This window comes from Hyaena hyaena, unplaced genomic scaffold (assembly GCF_003009895.1).
Source record: "Hyaena hyaena isolate Hyena2069 unplaced genomic scaffold, ASM300989v1 scaffold_628, whole genome shotgun sequence".
Classification (NCBI taxonomy): Eukaryota; Metazoa; Chordata; class Mammalia; order Carnivora; family Hyaenidae; genus Hyaena; species Hyaena hyaena.
In genome coordinates, this window is record NW_024081261.1 from 465,425 (window position 1) to 490,733 (window position 25,309).

The 25,309-nt window shown below is 41.6% G+C and overlaps 1 protein-coding gene across 1 annotated transcript in view; it reads right to left on the reverse strand.

Moving 5' to 3' along the window:
• Window positions 1-25,309, reverse strand: part of COL4A3 (collagen type IV alpha 3 chain) — a 136,128-nt gene that overhangs the window by 44,929 nt on the left and 65,890 nt on the right. Inside the window, exons 3-21 of the mRNA XM_039257611.1 lie at window positions 25,145-25,234; window positions 21,628-21,672; window positions 20,988-21,032; window positions 19,569-19,631; window positions 18,846-18,899; window positions 18,043-18,069; window positions 17,218-17,292; window positions 15,043-15,105; window positions 14,880-14,915; window positions 13,202-13,243; window positions 12,903-12,980; window positions 10,953-11,015; window positions 9,962-10,021; window positions 8,498-8,542; window positions 7,459-7,512; window positions 6,535-6,576; window positions 3,677-3,761; window positions 2,213-2,248; window positions 432-596 (exon numbers count right to left, since the gene is read on the reverse strand). Coding sequence (XP_039113542.1) covers window positions 432-596; window positions 2,213-2,248; window positions 3,677-3,761; window positions 6,535-6,576; window positions 7,459-7,512; window positions 8,498-8,542; window positions 9,962-10,021; window positions 10,953-11,015; window positions 12,903-12,980; window positions 13,202-13,243; window positions 14,880-14,915; window positions 15,043-15,105; window positions 17,218-17,292; window positions 18,043-18,069; window positions 18,846-18,899; window positions 19,569-19,631; window positions 20,988-21,032; window positions 21,628-21,672; window positions 25,145-25,234 — 1,168 coding nt within the window. The remainder of the gene's footprint in view (window positions 1-431; window positions 597-2,212; window positions 2,249-3,676; window positions 3,762-6,534; window positions 6,577-7,458; window positions 7,513-8,497; window positions 8,543-9,961; window positions 10,022-10,952; window positions 11,016-12,902; window positions 12,981-13,201; window positions 13,244-14,879; window positions 14,916-15,042; window positions 15,106-17,217; window positions 17,293-18,042; window positions 18,070-18,845; window positions 18,900-19,568; window positions 19,632-20,987; window positions 21,033-21,627; window positions 21,673-25,144; window positions 25,235-25,309) is intronic.

Below are 25,309 nucleotides of genomic sequence, written 5' to 3' on the forward strand. Positions count from 1 at the left end.
TGTGGGGGGGGGTTAGTCTGGTCTCGTAGGATATATCCTTGCCCCACGATTAACAGGAACTGGTAGATAAATTCTTGCCTCTTTTGCCTCTGGGACAGATTGTCCTGAAACAAAGTGACACAGCTTCTTGGAGGATACTCTCCCGGGACTGAACCTGCAGTTGCAACCTTGATCACCCCTTCTCTGCTTTGCTACCCCTTGCCTTTGCCTTCCACAGTGCCCTCCGTGGGAACTCAGCCTAACGCTTTGCTGCGACATCATCGTTCCACCAGAGCCGTTTTCAGTTAATGCGATGAAACGCCAGCACAAAGATGGCTCCTGAGACCCACACAGACTGACGGCCAAGCAGCAAGTACACTTCTTCATTGCCACTGATTGGCACACCTGTCACTTGGGCCGTGGCCAGAGAAGGGGCCCCGTTAAGTATCTACCTGGAGGTCCTGGGTATCCCGGCGACCCTATAGGGCCTGGTGCACCAGGACAGCCTGGGGCCCCAGGGGGTCCCACTGCACTCTTTCCTGGGGGTCCTCGCTCCCCTTTGCTTCCTTTCACACCTGGGAATCCAGGGGCTCCTCTGAGACCAGGCTTTGACGACCCTTGGAGAAAATAATCATTTTAGTGTATATTAAATTTTTTGCTGATTCTCACATGTTATTTTTCAATTGCACAAAGTAATATATTCTTATTAACAAAAGTTGCCCCATCGAGAGGTATATGAAACACATAAAACAAAAAGAATATCTTCCTTCCTTTATCTGTGGCCTTGTTAATCTAGCACAGTCCAGTGAAGCTCAGAACGTTCCAGTTCCATGAGGCGATTTATGTAATTTATCACAAGGGACTGAGACAGGGGTGCACTGTTGCCTTTTTACTTAAAAGAACTTCATGAGAAATTCTTCAGTATGTGCTGTTTTGTAGATTTTTTTTTCATTAAAGACTACAAGATATCAACTTTCCAGTGTCCCCAGTGAGAGAGACCATTGTCACAGGACCTTAGTCAATTGTCAATTGTCTTAGTTATAAAAGGGCGTGATGGGGGAGGGAGGCATCTCCTGGGAGAGGAGCCAAATTAGGTGACATAAAGCTCATCTATCCCTCAGAAGGTGACAAGGACAGGGAAAGGGGACCAGTCTCGAATCTCTGCCTTGCAAATAGTTTAACTGTGAAGAAGAGAGACCTCACCACCAAAGGGCTATGAAACCGGCAAGGGGTAATGTCTGATCATTTCTGATTATTGAGCATAAAGATTTTGCCATAAAAGCAAATCCATCTATTGGATGTCTGTTTTAGAGCTTTGTAACTTTTACTCACTGCTTCCTAAAGGAGCCGATTCATTACTTGGGGGGTCTGGAGTAGAGAAAAAAGTCTTTCCTTATCATTGGCCAGACCTCTGATATATTCTTTTGTATTCCAACTTTAGGAGATACCCATCATTAACAGTTTGGTGTGTATTTTTCTATGTACATGCAAATACACACATTTACCCATTTATCTATGGCTTTTTTAGTGGGATCTCAAGATACACATAGTTCTTCTATCTGCTTAATTTTCATTCATTTTTAAAATTATGCAATAGTTTAATATACAACATGATATAGAGACAATGACAATCAATAGCAAGGCTTATTAAATCTTTGCTATTTTTTCTCATGGTTTCATTTCCTCTACGATATGACATGTGACGGCATTAGAATTATAATTAAAGCCACTGAGGTTAATCCTTGATTAAATGTCCTTGATCCTCGTCTTTCTCAAGAGGCAACCATTCTAGTGACTCGTGGATGTTTTTCTTCTTTACAGAATTGTCTGTATATCCGTAAACCATGTCCTGTGAAATTTAAAACCTTATGTGAAAGTGTAATCTATGCATTTTATGCAACACGGGATTCACTATGAAAACTATCTTTTTTTTAGCCAACCTAATTACTGTAAATTATTCTTTTCTACCTCTGTGTCTCCTCTGAGCTTCAAGGCTCGCATTATTGTCTTACACTTAGTTACAACCACTGAGAAGTTAAAAAAAAAAAAAAAGAGCATTTCTAAGTTACTTTGTGTCCGCTTCCACTGCCCCTCGCTGCCCCTCCCCCACCTCCGCAGTAAATCACAACGTTAACAACTAAGAAGCTGGAAACATTTGTCTAATGTAAGCAGTGCAAAGGTGATTTTCCTTTTAAGAGCATTTGTATTGGCACCCTGAGAAGCAGGGACATACCAGCCCTTCCAGGAGCTCCGGGAGACCCACTGGGACCTGTAAATCCGAAATAGTCATTAGTAGATATAAAGAAATGCTTATATTAAGGATATAAATGCTCCCCTCCCCCCATTTTTGAAATCTTGGGTGACAATATTATAATAATCAGTAATAAACATTTTCATACTTTTTCTCTACTCCCACAGAGATAAGTATGAGAACATCTCACTTATTTAGACAAACTGCCTAACATTCAAAAGAGAATCATAACCACCTTACCACCTGCAAGCAATTCAGCAGAGATTTACTAGGTGCCTGCTGCGTATTTGACACTTTGTTGAAGTGGTACATATGCAAGAAGATGGTGCTCTATGTCAGATCACTTCTAGCCAGATCATTGCAAGGGGTTCTAATTCTTGAATACATGTAAGTGAGTTATGGTGAACGTGTCGGATTAAAAAAAATCTATGTCTGTATCTGTACTTATCTATCCATTTATTTAAAACTGCTAGGTATTTTTACACTTTTTTTTTTTTTAATGTTTTATTTATTTCTAGGAGAGAGAGAGAGACAGCGTGAGCAGGGGAGGGTCAGAGAGAGAGGGAGTCACAGACTGAAACAGGCTCCAGGCTCTGAGTTGGCAGTCAGCACAGAGCCCGACGCGGGGCTCGAACCCACGAACCGCGAGATCATGACCTAAGCGAAAGTCGGACGCTTAACCGACTAAGCCACCCAGGCGCCCCAGTATTTTTACACTTTTAAGTGAAATTCTCCTTTGAAATTTTATGTATGTCAATGATTTGCCCTGGACCGGTGGTTCTCGATCTTGGCTACACACTAGAATAATATGGCTGCACACTAGAATAATCTGGAGAGCTTTTGCAACCTACCAGCGCCTAGCACCCCCGTCCCATCACCCCCCAGACAGTTACATCAGAATCACAGGGACGGGACCTTGGAATGTCATTATTTAGAAGTTCCCAGGGATTCCGATGTGTAAACAGAGAGGAGAGCTCTTGGCCTAGACCTTTCCAATGTATCTACCCAAAGGGATAGAATCTAATAAATGTGACTCTACTTCATGGTGCCAGGAGTTGGGAAATCCCAGGTTTCAATCCCTTCTTGTCACTATTCTGTGGATTCGTTCCAATTACAGTTTTCAGGGTCTCCATTTTTTCTTTTGTATCCCACTAAGATTGCTGATTCTTCGTGTTCCCTCCTCCTGCCCTCTGGCCATATGAGTGTTTTCTTGTCAGACTTGAACTTCATGCTTGCACACACAAAGAGAATTTAAGTACTTCTATGGTATAGCACCTATGGAATTTTCATATAAAGGCATGAAAATTAGAAGACCATGAAAATTGGGAGACCTCCCTTCCCCCCCGCCCCCTGCAAATTCCAGGTCTATACGCACGTGCTATACGTTGCCTGGAAAGAAACACACGGAAGTGGGCAGCAAACACTTTAGGAGAAATTTAGTCTCACCCTGTGGGCCATGGGCTCCTTTGCGGCCCGGTGGGCCTGGGATTCCTGTATCCCCCTTTTCCTGGTAGACATCATAATATTCTGTCTTAAAGGAAAAAGAAACAAATAAAGAGAAAAGATAGCTATTTATGGAGAGCTGACCAAATGCCACATTGCAATGTCTTTTATTTTGACCCAAATGATATTTTCCTTATCTTCCTGAATTCATAGGTTTATGTATTAGCAGAAATATGGTAGTCATATATACACGATGTATAAATGTAAAGATTAATGTTGATGTTTCTGGTATCATGGTATCATCTATTTCACGGGCTTTCAACTAGAAATACATTTTATGCTGCGACCCAGGGCACACACTCAGAGTTATATATATACCTACAGACGTACATATCTAGATATGTGTGAATATGTATGCAGAGATTAAAGTTTCACAAGCAGTGATTTGCCATTTTGACATCTGATCAACTCTTGTTTTTTATTATATTCTATTTCACTTCAAAAAGTTTTTTTATACTTTTTTTTTAAATGTTTTATTTATTTCTAGGAGAGAGAGAGAGAGAGAGAGAGAGACAGCGTGAGCAGGGGAGGGTCAGAGAGAGAGGGAGTCACAGACTCTGAAACAGGCTCCAGGCTCTGAGCTGGCAGTCAGCACAGAGCCCGACGCGGGGCTTGAACCCACGAACCGCGAGATCATGACCTAAGCGAAAGTCGGGCGCTCAACCGACTAAGCCACCCAGGCGCCCCTTTATACTTTATTTTTGAGACAGAGAGAGACAGAGCATGAGTGGGGAGGGGGAAGAGAGAGAGGGAGATACAGAATCTGAGACAGGCCCCAGGCTCTGGGCTATTAGCACAGAACCTGATGTGGGACTCGAACCCATGAACCACGAGATCATGACCTGCGACAAAGTTGGATGCTTAGCCAAGTGAGCCACCCAGGTGCCCCTCTTAAAAGTTTTTAAATGCTTATTTATTTTTGAGAGAGAGAGAGAATGCACAAGTGAGGGAGGGGCAGAAAGAGGGAGACACGGAATTGAGAGCAGGCTCCAGGCTCTGGGCTGACAGTACAGCGCTCAAGGCAGGGCTCACACCCATGAATCAAACCATGAGATCATGACCTGAGCCGAAGTCGGAGGCTCAAATGACTGAGCCACCCAGGTGCCCCTATTCTATTTCACTTTTTAAAAACACTTGCCAGGGTGCCTGGGTAGTTAGTTGGTTGAGTGTCTGACTTCGGCTCAGGTCATGATATCATAGTTCGTGGGTTCGAGCCCCATGTCGGGCTCTGAGCTGACAACTCAGAGACTGGAGCCTGCTTCGGATTCTGTGTCTCCCTCTCTCTCTGTGCCTCCCCCACTTCTGCTCTGTCTCTCTCTGCCTCTCAAAAATAAACATTAAAAAAATTAAAAATAAAAATAAAAACACTTGTCCTCATGGACTAACTTCATTTCAGAGTCTGTTGGGACCCATACATCAAAAAAAAATACCTATTGATTATTTCTTTCAATTTGAGGAAGCCAATGGCCCGCAGTAATTGAGGACAACTGTTTCTGATGTGCTCAGTGGATCTACTACTGGTCTCCATTAACCATCTCCTTCCTAAGCAGAATTTCCAAGGATGTTTATAGAAACTGGAACTGAAACACACAGAGCAAACTAGGAATGCTAATTCCTCTCAAGTGCAACTAGCGAGCAGATTTCACTTAGAACTCGGTACATTTATCTTAAAGGAAAGAAGATGGGAACAGAAAAGTTTTGTTTTTTGTTTTGTTTTGTTTTGCTATGCTGCATGGGGCCAATGACTTCACTGGCTTGTTTAAAAAAGAGATAACAAGAGTATTCTGGTGAAGCAATATGTATAAAATCACAAAAAGTCATTCACAACGGTCACAATAATGATAACAATCTCCATCATAAAATCCACAATGACATATGTGCACCTACCAAGTCTTGGCTAAGTGCTTTCACAACACGGCCCAGTTCTTTTTCCAGCAACTCCATAAACATATTTTGGGACTACTTGCATCTGAATCATTTGCTTGTGTGAAGATGAGAATTTCCAAGACCTTCCTCCAGTTACGGAGTGAAATTACTTAGGCCAAGGGGTCTGAGGACTGCATTAGTAATGGGACCCCCTTCCCCCACCCCATGACTCTGTACGACCACGGACCTTTCCTTAAGAACCCCTATAATCGTGAATGGTAGCTCCACTCAGCACACTGAACGTGAGAACCACTGTCCTTTAAGGCAGGAGAGGAAGGGATACCGGAAGTCAGACCCCAGATCTCTTTTACTCATCTCCTTAAGCTACAGAGTTACAAAATAGAGAACATGCTCTATCTGCAGTCAGGAGCTGATAGACATCAGTGAAATCCACGTCCACGCTGGAGAGAGGAGATGGCCTGCTGAGATGGGGCTTGGGCTGGGGGAGGGGCTTCCGTCTACCCTGGTTGAGCCTGTGCTGCCGGAAGTGCAGGATATCATACCCATGCCCAGCTGTAGTGGGTGGAGCTGGCTCCCTCTGCCCTGGGTACCCCAGCTGACCTCCTCTGCACCCTACCTCAAGGCCACAGGTCATCTGGGGCCATGTCTGATTGGACAAAGCTTTTCTTCTTTCCCACTGCTGAGGGTAGGCATTACTAGTGCCTTCCAGAGACCAAACAGGACCAAATAGAATATTTATCCATTGACAAATGGACAAATAATGACAATGGCTGTTTTCTTCTTTGGTTTGATAAAAAAGTAAATACTATCATCTCTATCTTAACAGTTAATGAGAGATGCTGATTCGAAATTTCCTTGATACTCTGAGGGACTTGATCAATCATGACATTGATATTGTCTTTAGTTACACTTACTGGACCACGGAATCCTGGAGGGCCAATGTCCCCTTTCAACCCCTGTGTTGAAAGACAGTTACAAATTGTGAGTACATTAATCCAAAGTATTTGTATATTTGGTATACTTAAAAGCAAAATGCCCAGTTAAACAATAAATGGGGACTTTGGGTGACTTCCCTGGAGAGCCATATCTGGGGCAAGAATCCTGTCAACAAGGTCGTGAGAAGCGGCTGTTGCTCTGGTGGTTTCCATATTTCCTCCATGCCAGTACCTTCAGAGGGTGTGCCTATGCATCACACATGCCCATGTTCTTGCCCAGATCACAGGCACAGCAACACCAGGCCGTGAGTTGTATGAAGTTCCCAGTGTCCCAACTCACCTGTAACCAACCCCCTTCCTCACCTACTCAAGAGGACATTTTCAGAATTCAACAGGAAGTGATATTATTATAGGATAAATCGTGAATCTGCACACATCGCTACATATAACAAGTATTTGAAAATGTAACATGTTGTCAACGACAAATGAAATGGATTACAGTTCACAATCCATTGATCAGACCTTTCAGTGGGTCAAGACCTTTCAGTGTGTCATGACCCAGGTTGAGACTCACTGGGTTCAGCCTACACTTAGCCTTCAATGACCAGAAACCTTCACTTGCAGGACTTCAACTCCATCCTCATGAGGAAACTGGATCTAACTGGTCACTATATCAGCCAGCTTCTACTACACAGAGCAAGTTTTATATCTCTCCCACAGAACTGCCCTTCAGTGTCCAGAACACTTCACATCTTTCATTTCCTCTTAACAAATATAACTAAGGTATTTTAATGAACACTGATGGCGGTTCCTTATACCTATTTCCAGGGCATGGTGGGGAAAGGGTGGACAAAACCCAACCAGTTAAAAAGCCTGAAGATAGGATGTTAGAGAAGGCATTACCTTAATGCCGTCTTCACCTGGTAACCCAGGGAAGCCCCTGTTGCCTTTGGCTCCCTGTGGAAAAGGGCAAAGAGAATGGGCTCAGAAGATCCAAAGGTCAATTTCTTCTGTGGGAAGGAAGAGCAGTTGGAACCCCTTTTTGAAGAGAAAAAAATACTGGGGAGAGGGAGGGAGGCGAACTATGAGAGATTCTTGAACACTGAGAACAAACTAAGGGCTGATGGGGTTTAGGGAGAGAGGAATGGGGGTGATGGGCATGGAAGAGGGCACTTGTTGGGATGAGCACTGGGTGTTATATGGAAACCAACTTGATGATAAACTATCAAAAAAAGCTAATGAATATTTAGAAACAAAATGGAATACAAATTATGGAAAGAGCCTAAATGTCCATCAACTGATGAATGGATAAAGAAGATGTGGTTTACATATACAATGGAATACTACTTGGCAATGAGAAAGAATGAAATCCTGCTATTTGAAGCAATGTGGATGAAACTAGAAGGTATTATGTTAAGTGAAATAAGTCAGTCAGAGAAAGACAGATATCATATGTTTCCATTTATATGTGGATCTTGAGAAACTTAACAGAAGACCATGGGGGAAGGGAAGGGGAAAAATAGTTACCAAAAGAAAGGGAGGGAGGCAAACCATAAGATACTCTTAAATACAGAGAACAAACTGAGGATTGATTGGGTGGGGAGGGGAAAATGGGTGATGGGGATTGAGGAGGGCACTTGCTGGAATGAGCACTGGGTGCTGTATGGAAGCAATGAACCATGGGAATCTACCCCAAAACTAATTTGGGGTAGCCGATTGTTAGCCAATTTCATAATAAATTGTATTTAAAGAAAAGAAAAAAATAGGATGGCTCATAAGGTTACTCTTCACAGTGAGGGTGTAATGCTTTGATTCCTAAATATAGGCTTAAAACACTATACGCTTTTGCTAGCTTAATTCTTACGAGTGACTCCCCAAAGGACTCCTTCATCTAATGGAACTGACATTTCAACAACATCAATGGGCCAAACCATGTCTTTACCTCAGTGCCAGGGAACCCAGGGGCACCATCTTTTCCAGGTTTTCCCTAAAACAAAAACAAAGCAAGAACACATAGTTTAATAAATACAGACAACCTGAATGATATGATCATCTCCTCTTGACCTTAGGCAAGAGAGCCTGACTGAGGCTCCCCAGCCATTTGTTAGAAGAAAAACACTATTCATCATGGGACACATTTGACCTTCTCTCACTGGGACAGGGAGAGCCAGTCAGAATGGGAAGTTAGGGAGGGTCAATGGAAGAAAGGTTGGAAATTAAGAGCTAAGCTTCAGTGAGACTTGATATCGTCCATCCAAGCTGAGAAGAAAACTTGAAAAAGCAGAGAAGTGGACAAAGAAACTGAGAGGGACGCGTTCACAGTCAAACCATTTATTTGAAATATCTGAACTGAAGATATGCCAGTACTTGAACATAGTTATAAAAGTATGTTGCAGGGTTCTAAACAGAGAGGGCTTTTGGATGCACTATTATGGGGTTTATCCAGTTTATCCACCATGGGAAAATAAAAATCATATTGACTGAGTATTTTTTCTTAGAAAAAATATACACTTTTCTCAATATATAATTTTTAGAGTTTTTAAATAATATATGTGTTTAAATCTTTCTAAAATAGAGCTGGCTGGGTGAGTGGACCCTGACTGCTTCAGTCTCCCCACTCCCCACATCACATGCCCCATTTTCCTTGCGGAGTGGCCCCTCCTTCACTCTATGTGGGTCTGATGGGGCTGTCAGTCACAGTACCCCTGACCCCGCTGGTCTGGCCAGTCCTGGAAAATTTTCCTCCTGGCCACAGTCACCTTTCCAGAGTGAGGCATAGGACCAAACTGGGTCAACTATAGCGATTCTCTGGGGTTTTATTAGTGGCCACAGGGAGACACACTGTCTCCTTGGATGCCATTAATCTGAACTTCTCACTTTTTCTCTCTATTGCCGCCTTATGGAAGAAGGTTATTGTCACTGAGGCCAATGCACACAGACGGGGAGAAATGGTATGGAGGGTCCTGTCCATGTTGTTTCAGGCTCTGAAGTCCTTGAAGGCTGTTTCAGCCTTGAACTTCTCAGATACTTGAACAAATAAGTCTCATCTCCTAAATCTTAAAACAATTTTTTTAACATCTATTTTTTTTTTTTTGAAACAAAGAGACAGAGTATGAGCGGGAGAGGGGAAGAGAGAGAAACACAGAATTGGAAGCAGGCTCCAGGCTCCAAGCTGTTGGCACAGAGCTTGATGTGGGGCTTGAATCTGTGAACCGTGAGATCATGGCCTGAGCCAAAGTTGGGATGCTTAACCAATGGAGCCACCCAGGTGCCCTACACTTCCTAAATCTTTAAAAACCTTACAAAAATAAAGGCTACTTTGAGTTGGGTATCTTACACTTGCATCTTAAGAGTCCTGAGTATTGACTAGTACAGGCTGCACATGACACTGAATTTCCAACTATACCTGTGGGCCAGGTTCTCCAGGAGCACCTTTCTCAGATCCATAAGATTCCCCAGGCGGTCCCTGTATTAATGAGAGTTATATCAAGTTTTACATATTATCAATTGTTTTACTTCTCTCGATTGTCATTAACTTTTTCCTTCTGATTATTCTGTAATATTTTAAAATGTTAAAATGATGGCTCATCTAAGAGAGATATCTTATTTATAAGTATTTGTTTAAAAACAAATGCTAAAAGACCAGATGCTATTCGGAAAGAGCCCAAATGCCCATCAACTGATGAATGGATAAAGAAGCTGTGATATAGATAGACAGATAGATAGGTAGATAGATGCAGTGGAATACTACTTGGCAATGAAAAAGGATGAAATCTTGTCGTTTGCAACAATGTGGATGGAACTGGATGATATTATGCTAAGTGAAATAAGTCAGAGAAAGACAGATATATGTTTTCACTCCTATGTGGAATTTGAGAAACTTAACAGAAGACCATGGGGGAAGGGAAGTAAAAAAAAAAAAAACAGTTACAGAGAGGGAAGCAAACCATAGGAGATTCTTATACAGAGAACAAACTGAGGGTTGATGTGGGTGGGGAAAATGGGTGATGGGCATTGAGGAGGGCACTAGTTGGGATGAGCACCGGGTGTTGTATGTACGTGATGCATCACTGGAATCTACCCCTGAAGCCAAGAGCACACAGTATACACTGTATGTTAGCTAACTTGACAATAAATTATATAATAAAAAAATAAAACAACTAAATACCAGAGCTGAAGATGAATCATAAGATGAGTGACATTGGGTACATGTACAACAGTGCAGGGATTTCAGCTAGAAGTAGATATAAAGTAATTCTAGTATATTCATGACCTCTGTGGAAGAATATTACCATGCTTTAGTGAATATTAAGATTTAAAAGCAGAACATGTATCTAAATAGGCACTAAGACTCTACGTTATGTTTCGAGGGAACAACATGACTCTAAATGACCTACTGAGGCTCCAGGAGGTCCGGGTTTCCCCATGGCTCCCTTGTCTCCCTTCTCTCCCTTGAGGTCCTGCCACAAAAACAATTTCAGGTCATTATACACAGATCAAACAAGATTTTACTGCTTGGAAGATTTCTCTATCTGTTCAATGTACCGTATTTACAAACTACTTAGGTACCTGCTGTTAATATAACACATTATCATTTTTCACATTTCAAAAATTATACCTGTGAACCCACTGACTAAACAGAGACTTTTTTTTTAAGAAAGTATCTTTTGGATCAAACTGTGTTAAAACAATTTAATTCCTGCATCAGTTTTCAATAAGCACATTCAAGTCATTTTTAATGCATCTTATCTTCATTTTAATATACAGAAATTATTTTCATTGGGATCAACTATTTTCTGAGTATATGTTACCATGAGAATTTGATGGCATTAATCAGGTTTGTTCGCCCCCTTTACTGATTGTATTTTCTCTACTGTGAATCTTCTTTTGGGCATAATTTTTTTTCAAACTTAGTATTTCTCCGTGGGTCAAATCTTCCAGATATAAATTTTGTCAAAACAAGATTTTTTTCTGTCAATTTCTAGCCAATAAAATTTTAGACTTCATTAATTTCATTTTTGTCAGTTACCTTGAAAAGTTGTTCAGGTAAAATTTTCTGCAATCTTCAATGAGAGTTATGATGTTGGTCATATCAAATTTTGCCGTGTTTTAACTCTTTTCAGTTTTGTTTTGATAATTTCTGTCATTAAAAATGAATTGTACTAGAGTGTAACAGTTAAGGGATTATTTTTGAGGTGATGAAAATAGTCTAAAATTGCAGGTGGTAATACTTGTTGTATTAATCCATGAATGCATTGAAAGTCATTGAATTATACATTAAATAAGTGAGTTTCGTAGTATGTAAGTTATATCTCAATAATGTTTTAAAACTAATTATAACTAAAACCCATGTATTTTATTCTTTAAAACAGATATATGGACTATGATATATGAATTAAATTTCAATCAAGCTATTATTAAAAATAATCATAGACTTTAAAAAGAAGGATGATTTATGTTTATTTCTTCCACAAGAAAATTGTTAGTTAACCCCTCACTTTCCTCCTCCCTCCCCCAGACATTCCAGTATCAACCTAGTGTCAAGTTTGGGGTAATATATTGTGATTCACTTTTTCTGAGCATTCAATTCAGTTCTATATCTTGTTCCTTCTAGCTACCCCATGGTAGGGACAAAATGCAAGTGTTAATGTCAAAAAACAGGGTCATAGTGTCCTTGGAGAGAAATTAGGGCCAAATTGCCCTTGGGGTTATAATGGCAGATAAAAATGTCTCATTTGACCAAAATCTTTAGGTCACTACTATCCAGTTGGATCAGAGCCATATAACCATTTTGTTATTGTTTATTCAAAAATACTCATTGAATCCCCATCTGAGTTAGGGACAGTGAGAGGGGATGCAGATAAAAGGTGAGCAAAATTAGATCCAGGCTCTACCTTTTAGACTCTTGAAGCTGTTTGGGGCGCCTGGGTGGCTTAGTCGGTTGAGCATCCGACTTTCGCTTAGGTCATGATCTCGCGGTTCCTGGGTTCGAGACCCGCGTCGGGCTCTGTGCTGACTGCCAGCTCAGAGCCTGGAGCCTGTTTCAGTCTGTGACTCCCTCTCTCTGACCCTCCCCTGCTCACACTGTCTCTCCCTCTCTCCTAGAAATAAATTAAAAAAAAAAAAAAAAAAAAGAATCTTGAAGCTGCTTGCGTCCGATCTTGCCTCAGATCCCTGTCTCGTTGTTTTCTGGTTCTCCAGTAAAAGATGGGGATAAAATAAAATCCAGAGGCTCAGGCTGGGCTGAACTGGGCTTGGATGGAAGCTTATGGAAGAGGTAAAAGATCACAAGGACCTCCCCCCAGAAGTGAGAAGATACAACCCTAGTAATAAAGTGGAAGAGTTACCGTTCTGTTATCTGGGCCGGTTAGCGTCACAATAACCGTTCCTGGGGGTCCAGGGGGTCCCGTTAATCCTTTCACACCCTAAAGACAAATACACTCAGGAATGCAAAACTGAACAACAGCACCTTTGCTTTTTTTGAAAGACAGACTTTCCCCTTTAGTTCTTTGGTAAGAAGATAGAGCCAATGAAAGAGCAAACGCACGTGTTTATTTCAATGTCCCTCAGTGACTAAGGTGTATAGGTTGGTGGCTCTGAGACTTAAAATATCTTGCCCACAAATAAACACCAGTATTTGAATTACCCGCTCTCCTTTCTGTCCTATCACATTATCGCCCATGTGACCCTGTAAGAAAAGACAAAACTAAATTATTAAAAAAAAATGACTATGAATAGTTTAAACCCACCGAAGTTCCAATGTTTGTAACTGAACATTTACATTTTAATTATGTTATTCTTATAAAATTATAATTTTATTATAAACATTATTTTAGCTATTTCTTGGAGGAGAGGGGCACCATGTTTCTTTCAAAAGTAGAGATCGTGAAACGCAGAAAGCTTAAGGGATTTACTTAATATGGCAAATAATGGCATGATGTGGGATAGGATGGGAAAGGAAACCAGCTCAGAGGACATTTTTTCTGGCTCAACCACTAGCTGGTTACCTAGCTTTCTGATGCCCTAGTTTTCTCATCTTAAAAAGAAGAAGGAAGGGTAGCTGAACTTCAGGATTCTGGAATTCAAAAGGTCCTAGAGAGGCTAAGAAAACAATTCAGGCTACCTGACTTCACTAGCAATTTAGTGAAATGAGATAAGTCTAATGAGAACAGTGTGTCTTCACTAAAGGTGATCAATCAAATTTCCTTGATTTCCTCAAGGAAATTAGTACTAACACATTATCTCTTATTTACTAGCCTTTGTGTATAGGAAATCTTCACCTTGAGTGATCAGCCTCACTCAGCATTTTCTTATTTAGTTAATAGAGGGGCTCAGAAAAAGCCACTTCAAATATATTAACTTGACATAATAATTATTTTGAGCTCAAGGCAACTGAGTAATAACAAATGCAAAAGAGGTTCTTTACCCTCCTCCATCTGTCTAAGGGCAGGGCATAAACTTCCCTTGGTGAAGGCGTCGTCATCCACTCTCCCGTACCAGAGAGAAGAGGCAATTCTATCACTGGGACCAGCACTGACTGACATGTGCATAAACAACCCTTACCGAAATAACCCTTAACCTCCATTAGTTTTCCCCATATATTTACCTTCCCACAATTTACCACCCCTACAAGCTGAAAAGCATTTTCCTTCTATCTTGTCACTCCTCCACAAATTATTCACCCTTTGCTAAAATGGTACACAAGCCTTTGGGCCTGACTGCCTCTTTGGGGTTTTCATTTCATTTCTGTGAGGCTCTCAGATGCATATGAAATAAACCTTCTTCTCCTGTTAATCTGTCTTTTCTCAGTTCCATTTGCACATCCCCAGTCACAGAACCTAGAAGGGCAGAGAAAAAGTTCTTTCCTTCCCAACACTAGCAAATAGAATAGGTCTTTTTCATAGAAAGACATGCAGGCACCCTGGATGAGGACATGAATATTCATCTTGGACGCTGCTTGATGACCACGTGAATATTCATCCTTCATTCACTGGCATGAGATCAGGGTGGTTTTGGGAAGAGCCCACTGCAAAAGTCTATAGGATAAAGTATTGGATGATCAGTAGGATTATCAGGAATGGGAAACCTGTGGACTTGCCCTTTCCTGATACAGAGCTCCTGAGAACAGAATTATCAGAGATCAAGTTACGAAGTGTAGGGAGAAGCAAGGGAAGGGTGCAGAGCTGTCTGGGAACAAGCCCAGGGAACAATCCCGTGGCTTCCAGAGAGGGGCCCAGCAGTGACCACATGTCCAATCAGACCGGGTTTGGCTTTTAGCTTGCTTAGGGCGTTCTGGCTGTTGGGACACAGGAACTGTAATCTACCTTGGGTCCTGGAAGTCCCGCAGTGCCCGGAAAGCCCTAGAAAAATCCAGAAGTTAAAATTACAGCAGGAAACATGCCAAGCTGAAAACTCTTGTGTAAAGCTTTTAGCTGTAATGAATTTATTAGTTTCCAGTGTCTATATCTGTGATGGCTCCATACTCACAAAGAGCCCCGGAGGGCCAGGTGGACCAGCAGGCCCGGGAAAGCCTGGAAGGCCTGGTAAGCCCTGTAAATTAAGAGAAGAGTAGGGTAAGTTTGAGTTTACTTTTCACCTAAGAACAGTGTCCAGTAATTAAATCCATGAACATATTTTAATGAAAGCCGAGGGCCATGGTGCCTCTCATGTATGGCTGCAGTTAATAACAAAAATAATAATGATGATAAAAAAATTTAAAAAGGCGCCTAAAAGCACTTTGCCATGTAGAACAGGTTGCCAGGAATACCCAGACGGTAACATTTCCAGGAGCATGACCAGAGCTGTTGCTTTACTTTGGAAGAGGTTTTTAAATCTTTGCAATTTTGCTTTTCTGTCTGTCTGTCTGTCCGTCTGTCTCTCTCAGCCAAGCATGCTCCTCCCATAGGGCTTTCCACCTGCTCTCCTTCTGCCTAGAATGAATGCTCTTTCCCCTACATCTAGAGGACCGACTTCCTCTCCCTTTTCGTATTTTCACGCAAATGTCATCCGTTCCCTGCTCGCCCATTCTAAAGTCACAACCCTCCTTCCAACGCAGACACTCCCTTACCCCCCGCGCTTGCAGTATTTTCTTCCTTGGCATTTGCTGCTATCTAACCAACACTTATTAATTTACATTTTTCTCTTTTCCCCTACTAGAATGTAAGCTCCATGATGCAAGAATTTTTTTTAAAACTGATTTGTGCATCGTGGTAGCTCTAGAGCCTAGAATAGCTCCCGACACACAACTGGCATGTAATTTGTATTTCTTGTATAGATGAATGTCCCACTGTTATATCTTCATCGGTAGCACACTGGAGTACCTAGCCAACACTCAGTGCACATTTAAGGCACACATCAATGTCCCAGATAGCTGCTATCTCTTCTTACTGGATCCCTTTCCTTTGGCATCAGGCCTCTTAAATGTTTCCTAAGCAAGAAAAATCAAGAGGCATCATGTTCTCTATCTTTCATCAAAGGTCAGTAAAGGCTCTGAAGTGTATCATTCTGCCATTTTGTGGCTCATCATCAGTTGGCATGGGTCACTATCCCGGAGTTCAACAACCTAAACTCAAATTCTCTGACTTGGACAAATTTCCAGAAATTTCCACATATACTTCTGAACTAAGTTAAAATATCTCTGGTTTTAACCTGGAAGTTAGTAACTGTGCCTTAGGTCTACCAGAAGATCCTTTCAAATCACAAAATAAAACACACACGGTCCCCCAAATGGCTGTGTCTCTTTGTATCCATTTTGGATCACACTCAGATCTACATACATATGGATCGGAAAGTAAACCATCTTACAGGAAAAAGGCACATTTTAATAAAACTCACTTACTTACCCCTGCAAATTTTACAGTAGGGCTATTATTTAACATTATAGTTTTAAATGATACTCAATGTATGATACAAACTTATCCTTGATTTCAACAAATACAGAATAAGTGGAACATAACTATTCCTTGAAGATTTCTCCTTAGGGCTAGGAAAACCTGGATAATTGAGATTTAAGAAGAAATTAAAAGACTTATGCTCACCTTTATATTAGTTTCATGGCCTTTCTCATAAAGTGAATGTTCTAGACTGAAACGGAGTCGATATGTAAACAGAAGAACTATGAGTGTCTATTGCACATGTTCTTGTGGTTGTCAGAGGTGGGAGTGGAATGTAGGAGAAATGTACAAATGTCCAGTTATAAATAAATAAGTTTGGGGGGAGGTGTAAGGTACAACATAGTGACTATAGTCAATAAAACTATACTCTAGATTTGAAAGTTGCTAAGAGAGTAAAGTTCCCATCACAAGAAAAAAGATATTTGTCTCTGTGATGACAGACATTAACTAGACTTATTCTAGGGATCACTTCACAATATGTACAAATATCTAATCACTATCCTGTATACCTGAAACGAATATGTCATATGTCAATAGTACCTCAATGATAAAAAGAAAATAAAACAAAAAGGAAAATGGAAAACAAACAATAAAAATGTGTCTAAGAGAGGAAGGAAAAGATCTAGAGGAAGACAGAGAGAGGAGGGGCAGAGATGAAGACAGAGATGCAGAGACACAGAGAGGGAGAAAACTGAGAGGGAAAGACAGACAGATGGAGAGCCAGAGCTAAAGAAATGAAAATGATAAGCCCTTCCCTGAAGTGCTTTACCTGTATTCCTGGGGCTCCCGGAAACCCGGGGTCACCTTTTCCATCGAGTTCTATGCCTTCCGCAGCTGGAGCACCCTTGAAAATAAAGAACCTCATCAAACATATTCAATGTTATATTTTCAAAACTCCTTGAAATGCTTATTCAAGCTCCTACTGCTTCAAGGATAAAAGTACTTTTCAGGATCCACACTTAGAGAAAAGACTTAAGATTATGTAGCTACTCCATTTCAAAGAGACCTAAGATTTTCATATATCCTAAAATTGACAATTTACTGTGCACACAAGAAAGATGTAAGGATGACAGAGCATTTCTCAAGATACCAGAATTAGTGGCAGCTCCTGATCTAGAAGCTGGGACCCTGAGCTTGATGTCAGTTCTTTCCTCCTAGACTCTAGTCCCTTAAAGGATTTTATGAAAGTTGTATTTTTAAAGAGGTATTTATGACAAGGGCGGAAGGAAGTTGTCAAATAGGAACAAATATCATGGCCCAATTTTTAATTGGTTTCCAAATTAATTATGAAACCTGATTTGTAATTACTTATATCTCATCATTTAATGGAATTCCTTTCACGTATACCTTTAGATTTTTCTTTTTTTTTTTTTTTGTTTATTTTGAAAGACATAGAAAGCATGAGCAGGGGAGAGGCAGAAAAAGAGGGAGAATCTCAGGCAGCCTCCCCACTGTCAGCGCAGAGCCCATGCAGGGCTCCAACTCACGAACTGAGAGATCATGACCTGGGATGAAATCAAGTCAGACCCTTAACCAACTGAGCCGCCCAGGTGCTCCGGAGATTTTCAATACTACTATCCCACCCATGACTTACCTTTTCTCCTTTCAAACCAACAGCACCCTAAGAAAAGGAAACCAAATACACAGCATCACTGCTTTGTCTTCACTGCTATTCGACCCCCCTCTCTCACTGTATACTTCCCCCTGGCTCTGAAATAAGTTCAAGTTTCTTTCATTTAAACAAACAAAATCTCCCCTTACTCTCCACCTGCCATTATTGCCCCTATGTCTCTTTCATGTCATCTGCAACCTTCCCATTCTGTTCATAACCCACTCACCCCTCGGTCTCATACCTGCCTCCTGACTAAGTTTCCTTTGCTAAGTTCTGCAATGATGGAAATGTTGCTAAGGTCAATGACAAGATGTCAGATCTCCTTGGACTTCTCAGCAGCATTGGGAAGCTACCTGGCACTTCCCTCTACTGAAATACAGCCTTCCTAGGCTTCCATAGTCTACTCCTCCTGGCTTTCTTTCTACCACTAGGGCCTATCGTCTTGACAGGCTTATTCTCCTTGACCCAGACATCCTTGCTGGAGCTTTCTACGTCATGTCTAAGGCTCTTTTCTCCTTTTCTCCTTTACCACCATCCGGGGCTTCTCTGAGCAAATCTAGCTGCTTATCACGCATCTCTGCTTAGATATCTCAAATGCAAAACAAAGCCTCAAAGTACAAACCTGAACTCAGCGCATTTATTCATTCATTCCCCACCCATTAGTTGAAGGTCTACTCTCAGCTGCTCCAGACTTTCCCAGAGTCTTGATGGATTTTAGCATACGACCATTCTGGAGTAAATGACTTGTGTTTACACTTTATACAGAGTTAGAAATGGACACCTACTGGAATCCCTGGGTAGCCTGGTGTCCCCGGAAGGCCTGGAAACCCTTGCTCACCCTGGAAGACATACAAAGCTTGTCATTCTTTTTTAGTTGTTCTGGAACAGCCTATTGAGATATTTTCCCTGGTTCTCTCTTCCAACCCCACAGTGGTAAATTGAGACAAAGTAACCCAAATTCCTTACGGCTACTGGGTCATGGGGCTGAAGGCCAGAAAACCATTATCTTAACTGAAAACAGGATTAGAATCTACTGTTTCTCAAATTGTGCATAAACAGCAAAAGTCGAACTGTGCCAAGAACTTTTTAATTGCTGTTTCCTTGAAACTTTACTAATTAGTTCTTTCATGGCCACCATTCTGGGGAAAAGGGGAGTGCCGTCGGGAAACAAAGAGGAGTGAATACTGAAAAGCTCAGTCATTCTTTGCCCAAGACCAGTTTTGCATTCCATGCTTTTGGCTTCTGATTTACATACACTCACAACCTCAGGCGAAAGTAACGGGTGGGTGAGTCCCCACCCTTCTGTGGGAGAACATGAGAGAATGTCCCCAAAAGACAATGAGAAATCAAACCATAAGAAGAAAATTTATTATGTTTCTCTACACACACCTTGGTTTTGGCTAAGAGAATCCTTCAAGGAAAGTCTATGCCATCTCGTTCCTCCTTCACCTTGATTCATTCATTCAGCAGAATGTTTCCTAACGAGCTCCTGTGTGAGGTGTACATACCTTAGAACCATTGCATCCTGGTACGCCAGTGGGTCCGTATGGTCCAGGATGTCCTGGGGTGCCCTGAAAACACAGCAAGTCTCAGAAAGGAGACATAAGCACCAGTCCCTGGGAGCAAGTGGCAATAGTGAGGAACCCAAGGTGAAGAAAAAGATGGGCTGATTTAGAGAGTTATTTAAATAGAAATAGCTATTAAATAGTTATGTAGTATATTTAGTTATCTTAGATCATTTAAATAAGAATCATAGCAAATAAAATGGGCTAACAAAACCAAAAATCACCAAGTGAAATACAATTATTTCAGATATAATAAGAGACCTTTCTATATTAAAATGAAGTCATGCTGTTTTAAGCCAGAAGAGAAGAAAGGAAAAAGAAAAGGGATGTGTGCATGAAGTAACTATTATTTTATTATTCTACACTATTCAACAGAAATAATCTATCCTATCCCATCTATTCCTCTATTCTTCTATTCTATTCTATTCTATTCTATTCTATTCTATTCTATTTCACCCTATTCCACTCTATTCCACACTCTGCTCTATTCCATTCTATTCCATCTATCCTATCCTATCCTATCCTATCCCATTTATTCTAGTCCATCTGTCCCATTCTATCCCATCCCATCCTTTCCCATTCCATTCTGTCCCATTCTATTCCATCCCATCCTATCCTTTCCCATTCCATTCCATCCTATCCCCTCCCATCCCATCCCATTCCATTCTAACCCATCCCGTCCTTTCCCATCCCATTCTGTCCCATCCCATCCCATTTCATTCCATTCTATCCCATCCCTTCCCATCCCATTCCATCCCATCCTATCCCATTCCATTCTATCCCCTCCCATCCTTTCCCATTCCATTCCATTCTACCCCATACCATCCTTTCCCTTCCATTCGGTCCCATTCTATCCCATCCCATCTTCCCATTCCATTCCATCCCATCCCATTCCATCCCATTCCATCCCATCCCATCCCATTCCATTCCATTCTATCCCATCCCATCCCATCCCATCCCATCCCATCCCATCCCATCATATCCTTTCCCATCCCATCCTTTCCCATCCGATCTCATTCCATTCTATGCCCTCCCATCCCATCCCATTGCATCTGATCTCATTCCATTCTAACCCATCCCCTCCCATCCCATCCCAACTCATTCCATTCTATCCTATCTCATACTGTCAAGCCCCATTCTGTCCCATTCCATTCTATAACATTCTATTCTGCTTGCATTTCAGGAAATACAGCTTGGCTGTATGTCCTACAAATCCATACTCTAATATATTATTGATTCTACCATTTTCATCAGGTAGCAAATGCCTCAGTACCCATTTCCTTGCAGTATTGCTTTAACCTCCTTATTAAAATGAGGTTCTATTTATTTTTTTAAATTTACATTATTTTCCTCATTACTTACTGGAAGTCCAGGAGGTCCTGAAAATCCTGGCAATCCAGTTATTCCCTAAAGACATAGAAAAGGGGAAGGTGGCAAGAAACACTTTAAAAATGTCCAACCGATAAACATAAAGTTATCTGCCATTCTAATCACCCATCCTGCAACTGTACTTAGGAAAGGCTAAAAACTATCTGAAAAACAGCCAAACAAAAAAGTGTTGACAAACTTTTCTAAATCTTACATTTATAAACCTTTTTTTAAAAGAGATGATTAAGATCGTTTTTGCCTTTTTGGATAGATTTGGAAGGCATAATCTGCATACAGGAGAGGTCCCCAAGCTTCCACTAACAGTTTGAGGGGCGTTTACGTATGTGTGCATGTACGTACTGGTATTACCACCACCCCATCCAGACAGCATCTCCACCACCCCGGATGGTTCTCTGACACCTTTCCCAGTCCATCAATACCCACCCCCAACACAGTGACCAGTGTTTTCTGCCACTATGGATTACCTTTACCTGTTCTTGAACTTCAACTATAGAGTGGACTGTATAGAATGTATTCCTTTGTGACATCTGTATAACTTTTACAGTGCAGAGTTCTTATTTTTTAAAGAAGAGTTTTCATCAAACAATCAGGATGGACCAGTTGGACTACTAACCCTTCCACCTTTGGGACCGGTGAGTCCTGGAAGTCCTGGTGAGCCCTAGATCCAAAACAAAACAAAACAAAACAAAACAAAACAAAACAAAACAAAACAAACTGAAAGGCAAACACTGGAAATCATTTGGCACTAACAAACCCATACATTAAGAGTCGCCATTTTATTCACATGCCAACCCGTTTTGCTCCTGTGATTATCTCAGCGTTAACATGGCAAATTGCTTGTTTGTTTAATTGGAGCTAAAATATTTATTGGCAAGACAAACAAAAATTCATTCAAACCCCTGCTACTCCATGTGGGGTCCAGGGGGGCCCGTGGCATTAGCATCACCTGGAAGCCTGTTATCAGTGCAAGCTCTTGGGTCTCCCCCATCTCTCAGATGGGTTGATTCAGAACCTACATTTTCACAAGATAAGAAAATGATTCGTGTTCACATTCATGCCTGTGAAGAGCTGCCGTAAACACCCCACATTAGCCAGACAGCTGCTGAAGTCTGATAAGGATACTGATGCGGTTACAACGGGGGATGAGAATGGCGGCGAATATTTCTGTGCATGAAAAATACGTTATTAACAAAATGTGCCTGGCATGCAGAAATAAATAAATAGCAAAGGAAGAACTGCCTGAACCTGAGATAAACTAGCTTCGGGCATCTAATAAATACAGTTTAGAGGCCCCTGTTTCTGAGAGAATTACCTTAAATGGAAACTGTCTTAACCGGGCCACTTGGTGGGAAAGTTCCATTGTCCCAAGGCTGTTTTTGTCATTCATAGGAATTTCAGTACACTTTGGTATTTTTTATTTTTTTATTTTAAGACAGGGGTTGTTACAGGGCCTTCTGAGATTGGACGGTCAAGGCTAAAGAGGGCCTTCAGCGACGTCCAGGGTGGACATCCTGGTGGCTTGCAGGATGTTGTGTCTTATGCAGAAGACTCAAGACTGACTAGGTTTTACTTCCTCATTAGAAATGTTCTTCGTGCACAAAATATTTAAAATTAAGAGTGGAAATTTTTTGACCTGACAACTCTTTTTGGTCAGGTTTAATATGCTCTAATTGTCTGTCTTTGAGCAAATTATCTTTTGTGGGTACATTTATAAAGCACACTGTCCTATACGAACTCCATGACAACAGGATACATGGAGTTTCTTTTTTTCCTTTTTAATATGTTTTATTTATTTTTGAGATAGTGTGGGTGGGTGAGGGGCAGAGAGAGAGGGAGACAGAGGATCTGAAGCAGGCTCTCAGCACAGAGCCCGATGCAGGGTTTGAACTCAAGAAACGGGAGATCATGACCTGAGCCAAAGTCAGATGCTTAACCAACTGAGCTACCCAGGTGCCCCTACAATTATTATTTTAATTGATTGTTGGATTTTCCTAAGAAATGCCAAGATAATAAGCAGAGTGGGTGCAGAGAACAAAATAAAAAAAGGAAAGAGTTGCCATGAGGTTGATCCAAGTCCAGAATCGAAGCAAATTCATTTTATTAATGAAATGGAAGGGTAGCCTAGGCCACGCCCTGGAGGAAGGCAGAGGGATGATCAGAGACTGAATGGGTCTGAATTCAGACACTAAATGTCCAGAATCTGAATGACTTTTTTCAAAATTAGGGTCGGAAGAAAAAGTAATGGAGAAACGACACATAAATGAATTGGAGAGACAGGAAATGGTAGAATTCCTGGAAAAACCACATTGTGCATGTTACTTAGAACCCATAGATGTGGGTGTAGTTTCTTTGGTTATAGGAGTTTGATTCTGGAATCATATAAAACCAAATTTAGGTAGGGAAGCAAACCATGAGAGACTCTTGAATGCTGAGAACAAACTGAGGGCTGATGGGGGATGGGGGGGAGAGGGAGGAGGGGTGATGGGCATGGAGGAGGGCACCTGTGGGGATGAGCACTGGGTGTTATATGGAAACCAACTTGACAATAGACTATTAAAAAAAACAACAACCAGATTTGAACTCTGATTTTGCCACCTTTCACCGTGGAGCCCAGGATAAGTTACCTAAGGGCTTTGAGCATTGGTTTCCTCATCCCTAAAATGGAGATGAGAATATGAGTCACCATAGTCATGATTTCTGGGACTAATGTGAAGAGTAAATGAGATCCAGGCCAGAGTAAGTATCCCAATGCCTCACACAGAACAGAGTTGCAATAAATGTTGCCTTTGATTACCACTTAAGTATACCACCCACTTGGGAAATTTAAAAAGACTCTGTGGGGTTCCGTGACAACTACCTTTCATAGCTTAGTAGTTAATTCATAGCTTGCTGGAGGCCAGCAATCAGGGGAACCACCACGTGAGTGCGTGAGAGCCCAGGCTTAAGTTCAGCTCCTGTCCACAGCAGGAAAGAGCCATCAGCAAATCTAGTGGTTATGTAGTTATTTAGCAAATCCTCTAGGGTATTTACTTAAACAAAGCCCTTTGTTGTATCACAGACTTTAGGATAAAAACGTGTGATGAGCTGAGAAAGAGGGACCCATGGAAAAAGAGAAGGGTGTGGCAAAAAGAAGAGAAGCCGAGGAAGGAGAATTCTAGAAACCAGGAAAGACACTTGTTTCAGGAAGAGAGTGATCCGCAGGGTTTGAAACAAAGCAGAAGGGTGCAGGTCAGATAAAGATAGAAAAGTCATGGGTGATTTCTGCAGGAATGTTTTCAGGGCAGGGAGGCCAGAGGTGAATTGCTGGCTGAGGAGTGAATAGGAGATGAACTATATAGTTAGTGAGGTTTGTTTGGTTTTAAAATCTTGACAGAGAAAGGAAAGACAAGGGAAGGATGGCAATCCTTTGCTTACAGGGCTTGAAAGATCTAGAGGAAATTTTATATTTGTATGGGGAACATCTACGTGCTTACGGGCTGAAAGAGAAAAGCTAACATCAAAAAGAAAGGGATGGCCAAGAGGCATGGTTCTTTTTTTTTTTTTAATTTTTTTTTTAATGTTTTATTTCTAGGAGAGAGAGAGAGAGACAGCGTGAGCAGGGGAGGGTCAGGGAGAGAGGGAGTCACAGACTGAAACAGGCTCTAGGCTCTGAGCTGGCAGTCAGCACAGAGCCCGATGCAGGGCTCGAACCCATGAACCGCGAGATCATGACCTAAGCGAAAGTTGGACGCTTAACCGACTAAGCCACCCAGGCACCCCCAAGAGGCATGGTTCTAATGGGAATCCCAGTGACCAGGATACAGTGCAAGACTAGGTCCTGAATAGAGGGCAAAAAGAATTTATCCTTTCATGCAGGACTAAAGAAGTCAGAGGCAGATGCAGGTATAGAGACTGTGTGGACCAGGGAGGAGGAGAAAGTTGAATAGGGAACTTTCAGGTGATGAGCATTTGAATTATCTTGGGATAAGATGCGGTTCTGTGGACTCAGGTAAGATTGGAGAGCAGGAATTCAACATGGCGCCCACCAACTGGCTGAAATGTGGAATTCCCTCCAGGTTCCCAGCAGCCTGGGGTAGGCATAAAGAAGGCCAGGTAAATTGGGGCTGTTCCAAGCTTATAAACTGACATACCTTGGGTCCCTGTGGCCCAGGCAAACCTTCGGGACCTGGGAATCCCTTCTGGCCAGGAGAACCAGCCGGTCCGGGAAAGCCTTTCTCCCCCTGTTAAAACCAAAACAAGATAAGAAACACACAGAATAGCACTGCCCAGCGATAAACACACCCACACCATTGCTT